General features: G+C 36.9%; 1 protein-coding gene across 1 annotated transcript; it reads right to left on the bottom strand.

Annotated features, from left to right (window-relative positions):
* Positions 1 to 9,381: 9,381 nt before the first annotated feature.
* Positions 9,382 to 9,874, bottom strand: LOC128195818 (uncharacterized). The gene is made up of 2 exons (XM_052874503.1): positions 9,609 to 9,874; positions 9,382 to 9,525 (listed from the first exon to the last, which is right to left on the bottom strand). Exons 1-2 carry the CDS (start codon positions 9,810 to 9,812, stop codon positions 9,382 to 9,384), a joined length of 348 nt encoding a protein of 115 aa, XP_052730463.1. The 5' UTR covers positions 9,813 to 9,874.
* Positions 9,875 to 16,708: the final 6,834 nt, after the last annotated feature.

The raw sequence follows: 16,708 nt of genomic DNA, 5'->3' as shown, positions 1-16,708 counted from the left end.
CGTGTATAATTAAAAATATTTTTATGCTTTATCTCGGTAGTTAAAAAGGATAAATTCCTTTTTGCCTATATAAGGCGATAGGTGGATACGAGTTCTGTCATTTTACCCTTTCGAGGGAAATACAGATATCTAGCCCGTAAAATTCTAATCGTGCTGAGTATTGTGCTTGGTGAATGGATGTTACTCACCAATGTTTTTACTCGTAAGTCCTTGAAGAACCGGGAAGATATGTCTAAAGCGGTGTGTGGAGGACGACTCTTATCCGCGGTCCAATAGCTGCGTGTGAAGGGCCAGTGTCCAATAGCTGCGTGTGAAGGACAAGAACCGAGATAGGTCCAATAGCTGCGTGTGAAGGACCAGCGTCCATTAGCTGCGTGTGAAGGACAAAATCAATAGGTCTGATAACTTCGAGTCGTGTCCAAAGAAATTTCCTTGTTCTGGTTATCTAGCTTTACATTATGATATTAAGTTCTTTCGGCAGAGGTGTTACGATTTTATTAATACGCTATTAATATTATTAGATGTTTTTAGTGTTTACGATTATCTGTAAATTATTATCTTATGGTTATGGTTAGCTCACCCTATTTGTGTGACTACGATGATCGTATAATGCGTATCGTTATACGGGAGTAGATGATGTTCCAGGTGAAGCTGAAGAAGTTTAGAACGAGGAGCGTGTTGGGAAATTTACATGGAAATTTTAAAGTGTGAAAATAAATTGTTGTGAAGAATTGTATTTTAAGCAGACTTTTAATTTGTTATGGTTTGTAATTTTAAAACAACTTTTAATATTCGGTTTGTAATCCAATAATTACTCTTTAATACTTTGATGTATTTTTTTGGTAATAATATTAAATGTTGTGCCTTTAAATGTAAACTATTATTTTGAAAAATTTTCTGTGACATTCCGAGAAGGGGTGTTACACTTGTTGGTATCAGAGCAAAGATTTTCAAAAAAAAAAAAAAGATTTTGGGGATTTTGGGGAGTGAGCTCGTTAGTTTCTGTTGTGTAACTTTATAACTAGTGTTGGATATAAGATAACTATTGGCATGAAATATTTCGTTTTTTTGAAAGTATGTGCTTAATTTTGTGAGAATTGCTTCTGTATAGAGAGAAAATGTCGCGCAATCAAAGAACCCCTGCCAATGCTGCTGAAGACATTGCTCAAGCTCTTGAGCAGATGGTTCAGGTGTTACAGAGGCAACAAGCTAATCAGGCCCCAAGAAATCACGTTGGCATGAATGACTTTTTACGTCATAATCCCACCAAGTTTAATGGGAACGCTTCACCAGATGCAGCTGATGATTGGATTTGTAACAATGAGAAGATCTTCGAAGTAATTGATTGTTCTGAAGAACAGAAGCTAATATTTGCTGTCTTTATGTTGACTGGAGAAGCTGAATACTGGTGGAGAGGTATGAGACAATTGATGAATGCTCGTGGGGAAGCCATTACTTGGGAGAATTTCAGAATAAGATTCCTAGAAAAGTACTTTCCTGATAATGCAAAGTTCGAGAGGGAAGCTGAGTTCCTCACTCTTCAACAGGGAGGCAGGACAGTGCCAGCCTATGTGCAACGCTTTGAGTACCTCTCAAGGTTCTATACGCAGACAATGAGCGAAGAATGGAAATGTCGAAAGTTCGAAAGGGGCCTACGCCCTAGCCTTATGAAAGCAATTATTCATCTGAAGATTAGGCAATTTCCTGAAATGGTTGAACAAGCTAAATTGGCAGAACAGATAGAAGGAAATTCTAGTCGAGTTATGAAGCCTCAGCATAATAAGTTTGGTGGAGGAAAGCAAGTAAAGAAGCCTTATCAACGACCGCAACCAACCATTCAAGGAGCTGTGAGATGTTTTGAATGTGGAGGTCCGCATTATAGAAGTGATTGCCCCAAACTATCTGGAAAAAGGGTTAACGGGAAGGTATGTTTCTCTTGCAACAAGCCGGGGCACTTTTCTTATGATTGCCCTGAGAAGAAGAAGAAAGAAAATGGACCGCAACAATCAAGCTCCTCAGGAGGGAAACCCAAAGCAGTTGGAAGAGTTTTTGCCATCACCGGAGAAGAAGCAGCAAAGCCAGGTAACCTTATTTTAGACACGTGCCTTTTATTTGGAAAATGTGTACGTGTTCTGTTTGATTCTGGAGCTACACACTCCTTTGTATCATCTGCATGTTCAGAAGAACTCAGTTTACCCGTAAGTGATCTAGGGTGTATTCTGGTGGTTTCTACACCAACATCGGGTCAGATCTCGACCAGTTCAGTCTGTGTCGGATGTCCGATTGTAGTAGCAGGACGCAAGTTCAAAGTGAACTTGATCTCTTTGCCTTTGAAAGGGCTTGACGTCATTCTAGGGATGGATTGGTTGTCTATCAATCACATCCTTATCGATTGTGGGCAACAGAAGTTAGTGTTCCCAGACGTCGGCGGTTTGGAGCTGGTTTCAACTACGAAAGTTCTAAAGGATTTCAAGGATGGTGTTGTATGTTTTGTGATTATAGCACAAGAACAAAAGAAAGATTCTGAACGACAAGCAACGGGTATTTCAGTGGTAGAAGATTTCGCTGATGTTTTTCCTGATGAGATACTTGATTTGCCACCAAGAAGAGAAGTTGAGTTCTCTATTGATTTGATTCCTGGTGCAGGACCAATATCTGTAGCTCCTTACAGAATGGCACCTGCAGAGCTATCAGAATTGAAGAAGCAAATAGAAGAACTGTTAGAAAGGAGGTTTATCAGACCTAGTGTATCGCCTTGGGGAGCTCCAGTGTTACTTGTAAAGAAGAAAGACGGAAGTTCAAGATTATGTGTTGACTACCGTCAATTGAACAAACTAACAATCAAGAATAAGTATCCACTACCGAGGATTGACGACTTGTTGGATCAGTTACAAGGAGCGGGTATATTCTCTAAGATTGACTTAAGGTCCGGTTACCATCAGATTTTAGTCAAGCCTGAAGATGTGCAAAAGACAGCTTTTCGGTCGCGCTATGGGCATTATGAGTATGTGGTGATGCCATTTGGAGTTACAAATGCTCCTGCAATTTTTATGGATTATATGAATCGGATATTTCGATCCTGCCTGGATAAGTTTGTCGTTGTGTTTATTGATGACATTCTCGTATATTCCAAAAGTCGAGAAGAGCATGAAGGGCATTTGAGGTTGGTGTTAGAGATTTTGAGGGAGCATCAGTTGTATGGAAAGTTGTCTAAGTGCGAGTTTTGGTTAGACAAAATTCAATTTCTGGGTCATGTAATTTCTTCGCAAGGAATTGCTGTAGATCCGTCAAAGGTTGAAGCAGTGCTTAAGTGGGAACGTCCGAAGACCGTATCTGAAGTAAGAAGTTTTGTCGGCTTGGCTGGGTACTACCGGAAATTTGTGGAAGGTTTCTCTAAGATTGTGAGTCCTTTGACGCGATTAACTCGTAAGGATCAACCTTTTTCGTGGACAGACAAGTGCGAAGAAAGCTTTGAAGAGATGAAGAAAAGATTGACGAGTGCTCCAGTTTTAGCCATTCCTAATAGTTCTAAGAATTTTGAAGTATTTTGTGACGCTTCCTATCAAGGACTCGGATGTGTGTTAATGCAAGAGAAAAGACCGGTAGCTTATGCATCAAGACAACTAAAAGTGCATGAGAGAAATTATCCAACACACGATATCGAGTTAGCCGCGGTGGTGTTTGCGTTGAAGTCTTGGAGACACTATCTCTATGGGGCACGTTTTCAGGTATTCAGCGATCATAAGAGTTTGAAGTACTTGTTTGACCAGAAGGAACTGAACATGCGACAGAGGAGGTGGACGGAATACTTGAAAGACTATGATTTCGAGTTACAATACCATCCAGGAAAGGCGAATGTGGTAGCAGATGCCTTGAGTCGAAAGCGTATTCAAATATCATCTTTGATGGTAAAGGAGTTGGAATTGATTGAGAAGTTCAGAGATATGAATCTGGGTTGGCAATTAAATAAAGATCATATTTGGTGTGGTCACTTGACGATCACGAATGACTTTTTAGAAGAGATAAAAGAAGAACAGAATGAAGATTCTAGTTTACAAAGTACAAAGGAATTGTTGGGCTCAGAGCAAGGTAAGGATTTTTCTGTGGGGACAGATGGCATTCTTCGTTTTAGGAACAGAATCTGCATTCCAGCAAAAACAGAATTAAAGAAAATGATTCTTGAAGAGGGGCATAAGAGTCGTCTTAGTATACATCCAGGTATGACTAAGATGTATAAAGATCTAAAGGAATCATTTTGGTGGAGCGGAATGAAGAAAGACGTGGCAGAATTTGTGTCTTCATGTTTGGTTTGTCAGAAGGCCAAGATTGAACACCAGAAACCAGGAGGGTTGCTACAGCAGTTAGATATACCTCAATGGAAATGGGATAGCATCTCAATGGATTTTGTGACTCATTTGCCAAGATTAGCGAAGGGTCATGACTCTATTTGGGTAATTGTAGATAGATTGACGAAGTGTGCTCACTTTTTGCCAATCAATCAAAAGTCTTCCTTGGATAAGTTAGCCGAACTTTATATCAGAGAAGTGATCAGATTGCACGGTGTACCATCCAGTATCATTTCAGATCGTGATCCAAGATTCACGTCTAGATTCTGGAAGAAGTTACAAGAGGTTTTGGGTACGCAACTTAAGATGAGTTCCGCATATCATCCCCAAACGGATGGACAGTCAGAAAGGACTATTCAATCCCTAGAAGATCTGTTGAGGGCATGTGTGTTGGATCATCTGGGAAATTGGAGTGACATTTTACCTTTGGTGGAATTTACATACAACAATAGTTTCCATTCCAGCATAGGGATGGCACCGTATGAAGCATTGTATGGAAGAAGGTGTAGGACACCTTTATGTTGGTATCAAGATGGAGAAGCAGTTACTCTAGGACCCGAATTGTTGCAGCAAACAACAGAAAAGGTGAAATTGATACAAGAAAGAATGCGTGCAACTCAAAGCAGACAGAAGTCATATGCAGATAAGAGAAGAAGACCTCTTGAGTTTGAAGTAGGAGATCATATTTTTCTCCGTGTGTCACAAATGACAGGCGTAGGAAGAGCCATCAGATCGAAGAAATTGTCTCCAAAGTTTCTTGGACCTTTTCAAATTATTAAGAGGATTGGACCAGTGGCATATGAGATCGCGTTACCCCCTCAGTTGGCAAATCTTCACAACGTGTTCCACGTATCTCAACTAAGGAAATATGTGTCGAGTCCAGATCACGTGTTGGAAGTAGATGACGTTCAAGTTAGAGAAGACTTATCTGTAGATAAGAACCCGGTTCGAATTCTAGATTTTCAATCTAAACATCTTCGAGGAAAAAGCATAAGTACAGTGAAAGTGTTATGGGATGAAAAGAGTCAAGAGATCACTTGGGAATTAGAAGAAGATATGAGGAAGGCATACCCTTATCTATTCTCTTCTTAATCACAATTTTCGAGGACGAAAATTTTTGTGGTTAGGGAGATTGTAAGACCCAAAAATAAATTAATACTATAAGATAATTTATTTTGCAACTAATATTTAGTTAGTAAGAATTTCTTATTTTGTGATGGTAATTGTGTATTTAAGTGTTTAAGATGTAATTCTATTATATTACTTACTTTGTTAAATTACCATGGTTATTGAATTAAATGGCTTTAGGACTCTGTAAAACTTGATCTTTAGTTATGAATAAATTGTTTGTGTGCTTTCTTGAATAAGTGACTTTCAATCACTTCGAATTTTTATCACTTGATATGTGTTACTGTAAGGGTATGACAATTTCTTTGTGTATTATTATTTGAGTATTTTTATACTTAGAACTTTTACAATTCCATATTGACTTCTCTGCAAAACTGTTAACATTTTTTTTTTCTTTCCAAAGTTTCATAATTTTGTTTATTTGTCTTTTATCATTATAATTAATTCTTCATATATTTTTTTAGTTCTAAAAGCTTGAACTATGATGTATATACATTGGCCACGTGCAGAATTTATTTTCGTGCATATTAGGGCTATATTGAGTACCATGAATCTTTTCTTCTTCAACCATGACCAATCTTTTTCCCCACTTCATCTGATAATTTTTTTTATTGTTGTTGCTTTCTCCACTCTTCACGGTTTTGGTCTATTTCCTTTACCTTGGGGTCACCTTTTGTGTAAGCATAGCACAATATCTTCTTAAGTGCACACATCAGACAAAACTTTCATCATAAAATGACTCTGTGGGAAACATTGAACGAAATTTTGACCTTAAGAACCAATATTATCATTTTCTAGTGACCAACATGATTCCTCTTTGGAAATGGAGGGACCGTCTGTTTGCTAATAAATCGTAGGATTTCATTAGGAAAAGAAAAAAAAAAATAGTATGAACTGAAAGAGTGAACGGGAGAGATATCTGAAATTGGAGTGTTGCCGGAGAAGTTGAGAAACTAAGGAAGAAGGAGACTTAGATCAACAAAGTAAGGTGAACCAACCAATCTTTGCTGGAGAAAGAGGTAGGGGAGCTAAACCATTTCTTTTACTCAATAGTATGATTATCTTACCAATTTTCGGTCTTGAATACTAAGATGCATGCTTTATTGTGTGAAAGCTTGAAAGAGTTCTCTTTGCTGTAGAATATACTCGTTGTTGACTCTGTAAAATATGATACAAGTATAAGTTTGGCTACCTCTAGTATCATGATACTCTCTCTTGAAGTTGTGTGATATGAGATGCCTTTATGGTCTATTCTCATTGTGCAAATAGAATGAAAACAACTCTATGATATAATAGGATTGATTTAATGTGACAGAGAAGCCTAACTCTCGTGAACCCCAACTACTTAATTACTCCACTTTATTCTAAGTAATTATTTTGCTTAGCTATGCTTAGCCGCACATGGACCAATTGTTTCAATCAATTTAATTCACCTTAGCTTTTATGTCTGACCAACCATACCTCCAGATAATTCTTTTGATTTTACCAAGAAGCATGTCACGAGAATCTTTACTGAATGGCAGAACTTTATTTCAAATTATGTTACATGCTTTCCTTACCTTACCTTAGGCTATCCTTGTCATAACACATCTCTACCATTAAATTTTTTTATTGCATGCGAGAACCTTTGGTTTTCATAAAAGTTTAGAGCGTGATGGTTAGTTAGATGATCACGTGCAGTAGGATTTTATGCCTATATATGAATAAAGAGGGAACAAAAATAGCCACGTCAATTTTTTTTAGTAAAAAGACATACTTGGATGAAGCAATTCTTGATGCACCAGAAGTTTGTTCCTGTTTTTGTTTATTTTATTTTATTATTTTTCTTTTCTTCTGACAAAGGTTGGAAACTTTTCATTCAATTCCTTTAGTTTTTATATAATTCCACTTTATTTGAAATTAGTCCATTTTGTCTGCCATGCGGATCATGGGTCACATTATTTTATGTGTTTCAAATATGAGAGTTTGTTATTTAAGGAGTGGAACAAATTTTTTTTATGTAATAATTGTCTTAATACGTGAACCTTGTTTCATATTTTTTTTATATATAGTTTATGGTGTTGGATTTTACCTTCCGAGAACACCACTTTGTCTCCCTTAATTTATTTGTATCATGAGAGTGCTAGAACTATGCTTTTCTTTATTTATACATTTATTCTTTTCTCCTTCTTGTATTAGTAACCATTTTTTTTTCGTTGGCAATTTTTATCTCAATTATTTGAATCCATCATGTGCCAGACTAGGTATGCTTTGATGTAATTTAATGGTTGGTTCTTTTAGATTAAGTACGTGAGATACTATTTCTACATAATTCATTTTTTTTGGACCTACCATCTTTGAACATAGGACCATATCTTAGTTGTCCAATTATAATCACTTCTCAAACTTCGTCCTGGAAATCAGATTTGGAACCAAGGCACCCTCTCATATTGTATTGTTTTAATTGGAGCAAAAGTTCCATTTTTTTTACTTGTTATAGTTAATCTACCGTGAGTCATGTACACCTGTCCAGGAAGCTCAGAAAATGCTGATTTTCATAATTTCACTGCAGTTAGTACAGTGGTCCAAAAATTTTAATTCCAGTGTCTAAAGAAAGCTTATTAAGTCTATTTTTCAACGCAAAAAGAACCATATTATTTGGAATTATGTGGAGAGAGTAATAAACAAAACAATCAAGAAAGGCATAGCTGAAAATACAGAAAAACGTTACGAAAATGTTTACTTTAAAAATTTTACTGCAGCTGATCCTTTAATCAAAAAAATTACGAGTTAGCATTCATATGAAAGGTTTTTAAGTCTAGAATCCAACAAAACAAGAATCAATTCATTCAGAATTCTATAGAGTGAGTTACGGGTGAAACATTAAGCGAAGGCCGAAATTGACAACAATTTGTCTTGAATGTGATTTCTGTATTTAATGCAAGATGGCATGTACTTTATTTTCGTGGGATTTAATTAGATAGCCTTTAAGAATTTTATATTCTTATCGTGTATAATTAAAAATATTTTTATGCTTTATCTCGGTAGTTAAAAAGGATAAATTCCTTTTTGCCTATATAAGGCGATAGGTGGATACGAGTTCTGTCATTTTACCCTTTCGAGGGAAATACAGATATCTAGCCCGTAAAATTCTAATCGTGCTGAGTATTGTGCTTGGTGAATGGATGTTACTCACCAATGTTTTTACTCGTAAGTCCTTGAAGAACCGGGAAGATATGTCTAAAGCGGTGTGTGGAGGACGACTCTTATCCGCGGTCCAATAGCTGCGTGTGAAGGGCCAGTGTCCAATAGCTGCGTGTGAAGGACAAGAACCGAGATAGGTCCAATAGCTGCGTGTGAAGGACCAGCGTCCATTAGCTGCGTGTGAAGGACAAAATCAATAGGTCTGATAACTTCGAGTCGTGTCCAAAGAAATTTCCTTGTTCTGGTTATCTAGCTTTACATTATGATATTAAGTTCTTTCGGCAGAGGTGTTACGATTTTATTAATACGCTATTAATATTATTAGATGTTTTTAGTGTTTACGATTATCTGTAAATTATTATCTTATGGTTATGGTTAGCTCACCCTATTTGTGTGACTACGATGATCGTATAATGCGTATCGTTATACGGGAGTAGATGATGTTCCAGGTGAAGCTGAAGAAGTTTAGAACGAGGAGCGTGTTGGGAAATTTACATGGAAATTTTAAAGTGTGAAAATAAATTGTTGTGAAGAATTGTATTTTAAGCAGACTTTTAATTTGTTATGGTTTGTAATTTTAAAACAACTTTTAATATTCGGTTTGTAATCCAATAATTACTCTTTAATACTTTGATGTATTTTTTTGGTAATAATATTAAATGTTGTGCCTTTAAATGTAAACTATTATTTTGAAAAATTTTCTGTGACATTCCGAGAAGGGGTGTTACACACTACATGGACTTTTATGTTTAAGGTGTCCAAAGATGTATCTTGATGTCAACTTGCTTTTAAAGTTTCTGAAATTTTCTGCAACAGTTGACAAACACTTATTTCTAAGTGATGTGACATTTGGAATGTCAAATGTCATCTGAAAAAAACATAATAAAGTTGTATTAGTACAAAATTATCAATATAAACAAATTTTAATTCAAATGCTATTAACTAACTTACCAATATATCTTTCCAAATAATGTTCCGATCAACCTCGGACACATGATCAAAAGATGGAATGAGAATGCTAATCTTATCACGTGCCACTACTCCAAGGTATGATCGGAAGTCATCTGCATAGGGGCCAGTTGCCACACCCGTGGTGACATTCACATTCACCGGAGTTCTTTCACCACTATTTTTCCTGATCAATAGTTGTTTCATCCTAGTGGGTCCTCTAGTGATTTTGGTTGGGGGAGCCTCATCCCCTGAAGAATGTGGATGATCAGCCATATATCTGTCAAAATAAATAACAACATTAAATTTTATTTCAAGACTTATGTAATATCATATAAATTAACAAAACATGTAATAGTAATCATAGGAAATGTATAAAAGGAAAACTTATGTTATATTAATAAAATACTTATACAGAAATTGAAAATTCATACATAAAGATATGGATTCATCATATGTATATTCCCTCATCATGATCTGACCGAATTGCATGTAAATCATCGTCAACTAGAGATTGGTCATCCAAATTTGTTGTAGTTTGAAATGAATGGTTGTCAGCAATATAAATATTAATCAGATTGTCTTCGTTAACTTCAATTTGTTTTTTGCCTTGAAGAGCAACATACCAATGGTCAGACGCAATATCTTTGACATAAAAAACTTGAGATGCTTGATGAACCATGATAAACGGTTCGTCTCGGTAACCCACCTTGCGAAAATCAACCAGTGTCATACCCGAGTCATCTATTTTCACACCACTCTTATTGTCAAACCACTTACACTTGAACAATGGAACAAAAAACTTGGTGTAATCAACCTCCCATATCTCTTCTATTATACCATAATATCTCATTGATCCAAGTACAGGAGATTGATCTTTTGATGTGGAAAATTGAAGTGACTCAGCTTCTAAACTGATTCCACTATTTTGTACTGTGCTTTTATCATCCAAAGTCTTCGTATAGAATGTGCAATTATTGACTTCATAACCTGTACAACACATGACATCAAACTTCAAACCATTTGCAAGCCACAATAAAGTTTCAGAAGAATGTGGCTCTTTGTCAATTTCAGATTTGAACCAAGACATAAATGTTTTGTTATGCTCCATCAATTGCCATTTCTCTGATTGTCTTGGATTTTTATTCTTAACAATGGCTTTGTGTGCTTCCAAAAAAGGGATCACCTCATTTGTGTTGTTCAATATATAAAGATGCGCTTGCAACAATTCTTCGCGATCTTTTGTCACCACATTGACACCTCGGATGCTTTTACTTGTAGAAAATTTATTCAACCATGTTGTGCGAGGAACTCCTATTGGATTCGTTGATGTCATGTAATCTGAACAAAACTCGATACTTTCTTCAGCAATATACCTTTCAATCATCGAACCTTCAGGACGATATGGATTTTTAACGTACCCTTTCAAAATCTTCATATAACGCTCAATAGGATACATCCATCTTAAGTATACCGGTCCGCACAACTTGATTTCTCTAACCAAATGAACAAGTAAATGTACCATGATGTCAAAAAAAGATGGAGGGAAAAACATCTCTAGTTGACACAAGATGATAACTATCTCGCCTTGAAGTTCATCTAACTTTGTAGGATCGATGGCTTTACTACATATTGACGAGAACCATGAACACAACCTGTTTATGGTGTGCCTAACATTTTTGGGCAAAATTCCACGAATAGCCACCGGTAACAACTGTTGCATTAAGACGTGACAATCGTGAGACTTCATGCCAACAAGCTTTAAGTCCTGCATTGACACTAAACTCTTCATATTTGAAGAGTATCCTTGTGGTACTTTGATACTCTTTAAACATACACAAAAACTTATCTTCTCTTGTTTAGACATTGTGTAACATGCAGGGGGCAAATAAGTACGTTTACCAATCTCGTTGGGTGCCAACTCTTCTCGGATATTCATGTCAACCAAATCCAAACGAGCATTCACTCCATCTTTTGTCTTTCCCTGAATGTTGAGTAATGTACCAATCAAGCTATCACACACATTCTTTTCTACATGCATCACATCTATGCAATGTCGAACATCTAACTTTGACCAATATGGAAGATCAAAGAATATTGATTTCTTCTTCCAAGGGGTCGTTACAGATGACTTCTTCGATGTTTTCCCAAATACATGATGTATTTTATTAACTTTTTCAAGAACTTGAAGGCCAGTAAGTGGATTTGGTGCTTCGTCCCTCTCTTGATCTCCATTGAATGTTTTTTTTAACCTTCGATATGGATGATTACGTTCTAGAAATCTCCGATGACGCAGATACACCGTCTTTCTTCCATGTTTCAATTGATGAGCTGTAGTGTTTTCTTCACATATAGGACACGCTTTATGACCCTTGACACTGTATCCTGACAAATTACCATAAGCAGGAAAGTCATTAATGGTGCAAAATAACATTGCACGCATCATAAAAGTCTCTGAAGCGAATGCATCAAATATTTCAACCCCATCAACCCACAAAACCTTCAAGTCTTCAACTAGTGGGCTTAGATAAACATCTATGTCATTTCCAGGCTGCTTTGGACCAGATATCATCATAGACAACATCATGTACTTCCTCTTCATGCACAATGCAGGAGATAAGTTGTAAATTATCAATATAACTGGCCAACAACTGTGATTGGTACTCAGATTACCAAATGGGTTCATTCCATCAGTGGCTAAACCAAGCCTAAGATTTCTACACTCTTTACCAAATTCGGGGAATTGTCGATCAATATTTTTCCATTGCTTTGAATCAGCTGGATGACGAAGCAGCCCGTCAATTTTTCTCTCATCTGCATGCCATCTAAGATTTTTAGCATCTTTGGGATTCGCAAAAAAACGCTTAAGTCTGGGCACTATTGGAAGGTACCAAACTACTTTCAAAGCAGATCCATTTTTTTCTATCTGACCATTATCTTCACTATTGTTTTTTGACTTGTATCGTGATAAGCCACATTTTGGACACTTTGTCAAAAATTCAAACTCTTTCCTATACAAAATGCAGTCATTGGGACAAGCATGTATCCTTTTATACTCCATACCCATTGGACAAAGAATTTTCTTCGCATCATAATTACGAGTGGGCAGTGTATTTCCATCTGGCAACATTTCATTCAACAACGTCAACAGTTCTGTAAAACTCTTATCAGTCCATCCATTGCTCGCCTTCAAATTCATCAGCCTTAACACCGCTGACAAACGTGTGAACTTAGTTGAACCGACATACAAAGGTGTTTCCGCATCAGTCGACATCGTCTCATACACATGAGCTTTGGCAAAATTTTCTGCTCCAACATCGCGGATCATGTCCTCCAATTTGTCTTCATCCGGTCGATCTTCTTCAATGGTGGAATCAGTAACATTTACACTTTGAGAGTCATTGGGAAAATGCATTTCTTCGCCGTGCCAGATCCATGTTGTATAGCATCTTAGAAAACCATCACATATAAGATGTTCTCTAATTTGAGTTGCGTTCAACTTTCTCCCATTCAAATAGTTCACACAAGGACATCTAAACTTCACTTCATCATCACTTCTCCCCTCATTACGTTGCGCAAATTGTATAAATTCCTCTACACCTCTCTCGTACTCAGCACTAATACGTGGTAAATTAATCCAATTTCGATCCGTATTCCTAAATATTACATAAAAAGATAAGCTACTAAAAATCAAACTTGCAATTTCATACATATCATTGAAACTTAGTGAATAATATTTTAAGGTTTATAAATAATACAAGAACTACAACACACATTACCAAAACTATAGCAAAAACCATACCATACATTACCAAAACTATAACAATTTCATGCATTATCAAAATTAAAGCAAAAATTATACCATACATTACCAAAACTATAGAAACTTCATACATTACCAAAACTATAACATTATGCAAAAACTAATGAAGAAATCACGTTAAGAATGCAAAAGGGCATAAATACCTGGAAGAGGAACCGCGAAAACGCTTGGTGCAAAAAAAACGAAATCGCAGCGGAGAGGGAATGACGCGTTTCAAACGATTTTGATCGGCTAAAACTGTTTTTTATCGTCACAAATGAAAAAGGACCGAACAATTTCAAGTTTAAACGGTGAAAAATGAGGTATCGGAGATGATGGGAGTCGGAGGGAGGGAGAAAAAACGCGAAACAGAGCTTGCGGGAAGAAGACGATCATTGTTCCAAGTTTTAATTTTTAACTCTGAACGGGGGAATCTACCGCGGTTCCCTACTTAACCGCGGTATAATATAGGTATATGCCGCGGTTCCCTACTTAACCACGGCATATACTGATTAAATAAATAATCCTAAATGGCATTTTTGAAATTATTTTCAAACTATATGCCGCGGTTCAGCGGGCAACCGCGGTATATACCTCGAAATATTTCAAATACATATTAAATTAATTTCAGATAGGCGAATATGTCGCGGTTGCTCCTAGAACCGCGGCATATACCCCTGTAACGTGCTGAACACAACTGTCTGCCCAACTGCCTTATGGGGAATTTCAGTAGATGTGCAGGGGTATATGCCGCGGTTGCTCTGCGAAACCGCGACATATACCCCTGTAACTTCTGAAATTCTCTGACTGGCAGAGAAGTTGAGAAGTTACAGGGGTATATGCCGTGGTTCTCTGGACAACCGCGACATATACCTCAGTAACGTTTGAAATTCTCTGACCCAGTCAGCACCTGCAATTAATTGGCAGGGGTATATGTCGCGGTTGTCTGGACAACCGCGGCATATACCGCTGTTATTTAATTTTTTATTCACACGTGGCGTCAAAGGTAATGGTTGACTAGAGTATATGCTGCGGTTCTGATCCGAACCGCGGCATATGTGTTCGATTTATTTACAAAACTGCCACCGCGCACCATTATGCTGCGGTTTCCTTGTAACCGTGGCATAATGTGCGCTGTAAAAACCCAATTTTTTACTAGTGTGCTTTAAAATTTATTTCAGTGTTTTTAAATCTAGTTGTGTTTAATTTTCACTTTTAAATTTTATTTATCGCACAAAAACAAATCACAACCCCCCCCCACTTCGTGTAAAAAATCTAAGACTGAACCGACACAAAATTGGTCCTTGAGAGACGACCTAGGAGTCACTTCCTAGTTATACTGCATTAATTCGTGCACATCAAATTTGACGAGTCGCGACGCCCGCATCAAATTTTGGCACCGTTGCCGGGGATCAATAATGGTTCGGTTTTGGATTTTTTCTGTTTATATATGTTTTGTTAATATATGTGTTTTGCGTGTTTCGTGTTATATATTTTTGTAGGCGGCAACGACACCTTCAGCAAATTTTGGCGCCGTTGCCGGGGACCAATCAATGGAGGTTCGGTTTTAGATTTTTGTTCTGTTAATATTTGTTCTGTTAATATGTGTGTTTTGTGTGTTTCGTGTTTCATATTTTTGTAGGCGACAACGACACCTTCAGCAAATTTTGGCGGCGTTGTCACTTCAGTTCCAGGTTCTTGTTTTAGATTTTTACTGTTTTTTTTATTATGTTGTGTTATTATATGTTTTGTCTTTTATATTTTTATTGTGCTGTGTTCTGTATTTAGTTGTTATTTAAAAAAAAAATTCTTGTTTGTGCTTGTAGCATGTTTAAATTGTGTTGCGTTTTATCTTTTGTTGTAATGTGATATTCTATTTTCTGTATGCGTGTTGTATGTGTTTTATGCACCGTTAAATTTTACCATTTCTGCATATTTACTGTTCCAATTTTACCATCTTTTTCTGTTTGGTTTTACTGCTTTAAAATTTATTTCAGTGTTTTTAAATCCAGTTGTGTTTAATTTTCACTTTTAAATTTTATTTATCGCACAAAAACAAATCACAAACCCCCCCCCCCCCACTTCGTGTAAAAAATCTAAGACTGAACCGACACAAAATTGGTCCTTGAGAGACGACCTAGGAGTCACTTCCTACTTATACTGCATTAATTCGTGCACATCAAATTTGACGGGTCGCGACGCCCGCATCAGAGAGCATCCAACACATGATGATAAAGGTAAGGCGATAGCGAAACCTAAGAGGAAACGACAACCACATATATAATAAGGGTTCCTACAACAATATTGTCCCTTCATGCCCTCACCACACCAGATGTTTGGCCCTCACATGTTGTACACCCTCATGTGCTTTCCACACCAGACCCTCATATTCATCCCCCACCAGACCCTGTTGTTCTATCCACACCAGGCCCTGTTGTTCATCCCACACGAGACCCTGCTGCTTTTCCCACACCTTCTACATTTATTGGGACACCTTTAGCTCCTTCTTTTATACCTACCTCATCTTCCTTATCGTTTGTTGATAATCCTACACCATCTGCTAATCATGATTCAGCCGGTGATGATGATGTTGACCCTCCTATCCATGATCAACCGATGATTGAACCTTATGGTCGAGGATAATAAACAATCGAGGTTTTTACTAAGTTTTATGACATGACTTGTTTAAGTTTGCATTAATTTAAATGACTTTGATGTATTTATATGCAGGTTTATTCCTTCTAGAGTTGCTTCTCAGGCCATCATAAGGTCTATTATGCAACAATTTCTAAAGCATTGGCCAAAATGGGGAGCAATACCGCCAAAAGACAAATATCCATTTTGGTAACGATTTAAGGTTAAAGTCCATCAACCTAATTCTTCATTTCCTATTCATGTATGTTAATTGAAATGCAAAACATAGTAATTTACATCATTTATGTATGATTTATTGTCATAGATGAAGGTTCAGCGATTACCTAAATATGAAACCCAAATTAAGCGAAATTTCCTCACTAAAGCATCTCATAAGCTGTTTGAGATGTTTAGATATGCAAGGATTGCAGGACCCTTACTGGGTTGGGGAGCACATTCGGACCTCCTTGTTGGCACATTGGAATTCGCCAAAGTACCACATCAAACGTGCTATCACCCAAAAGAATCAGGCATCAGAAAAGGTGGGTGTTCTCCATACAAGTGGATCAATTACCGTTCATGAGCATGTCATTTGTATGGTACAAACTTTCATTCTTTTTATATACATTGTGACATACACTAGTACAAAAACAACATATAACGTCAC

This window comes from Vigna angularis, chromosome 3, assembly GCF_016808095.1.
Source record: "Vigna angularis cultivar LongXiaoDou No.4 chromosome 3, ASM1680809v1, whole genome shotgun sequence".
Classification (NCBI taxonomy): Eukaryota; Viridiplantae; Streptophyta; class Magnoliopsida; order Fabales; family Fabaceae; genus Vigna; species Vigna angularis.
The sequence above is the reverse complement of the archived record's forward strand: the minus strand, read 5'-3'. Positions and strand labels throughout refer to the sequence as shown.

Excerpts from the sequence above, each read along its gene's own strand:
- LOC128195818 (XM_052874503.1), bottom strand. The coding sequence starts at position 9,812 with ATGAAACAACTATTGATCAGGAAAAATAGTGGTGAAAGAACTCCGGTG. Across the intron at positions 9,526-9,608 it reads TTATTTGGAAAGATATATTG|ATGACATTTGACATTCCAAA; the intron begins GTAAGTTAGTTA and ends TGTTTTTTTCAG.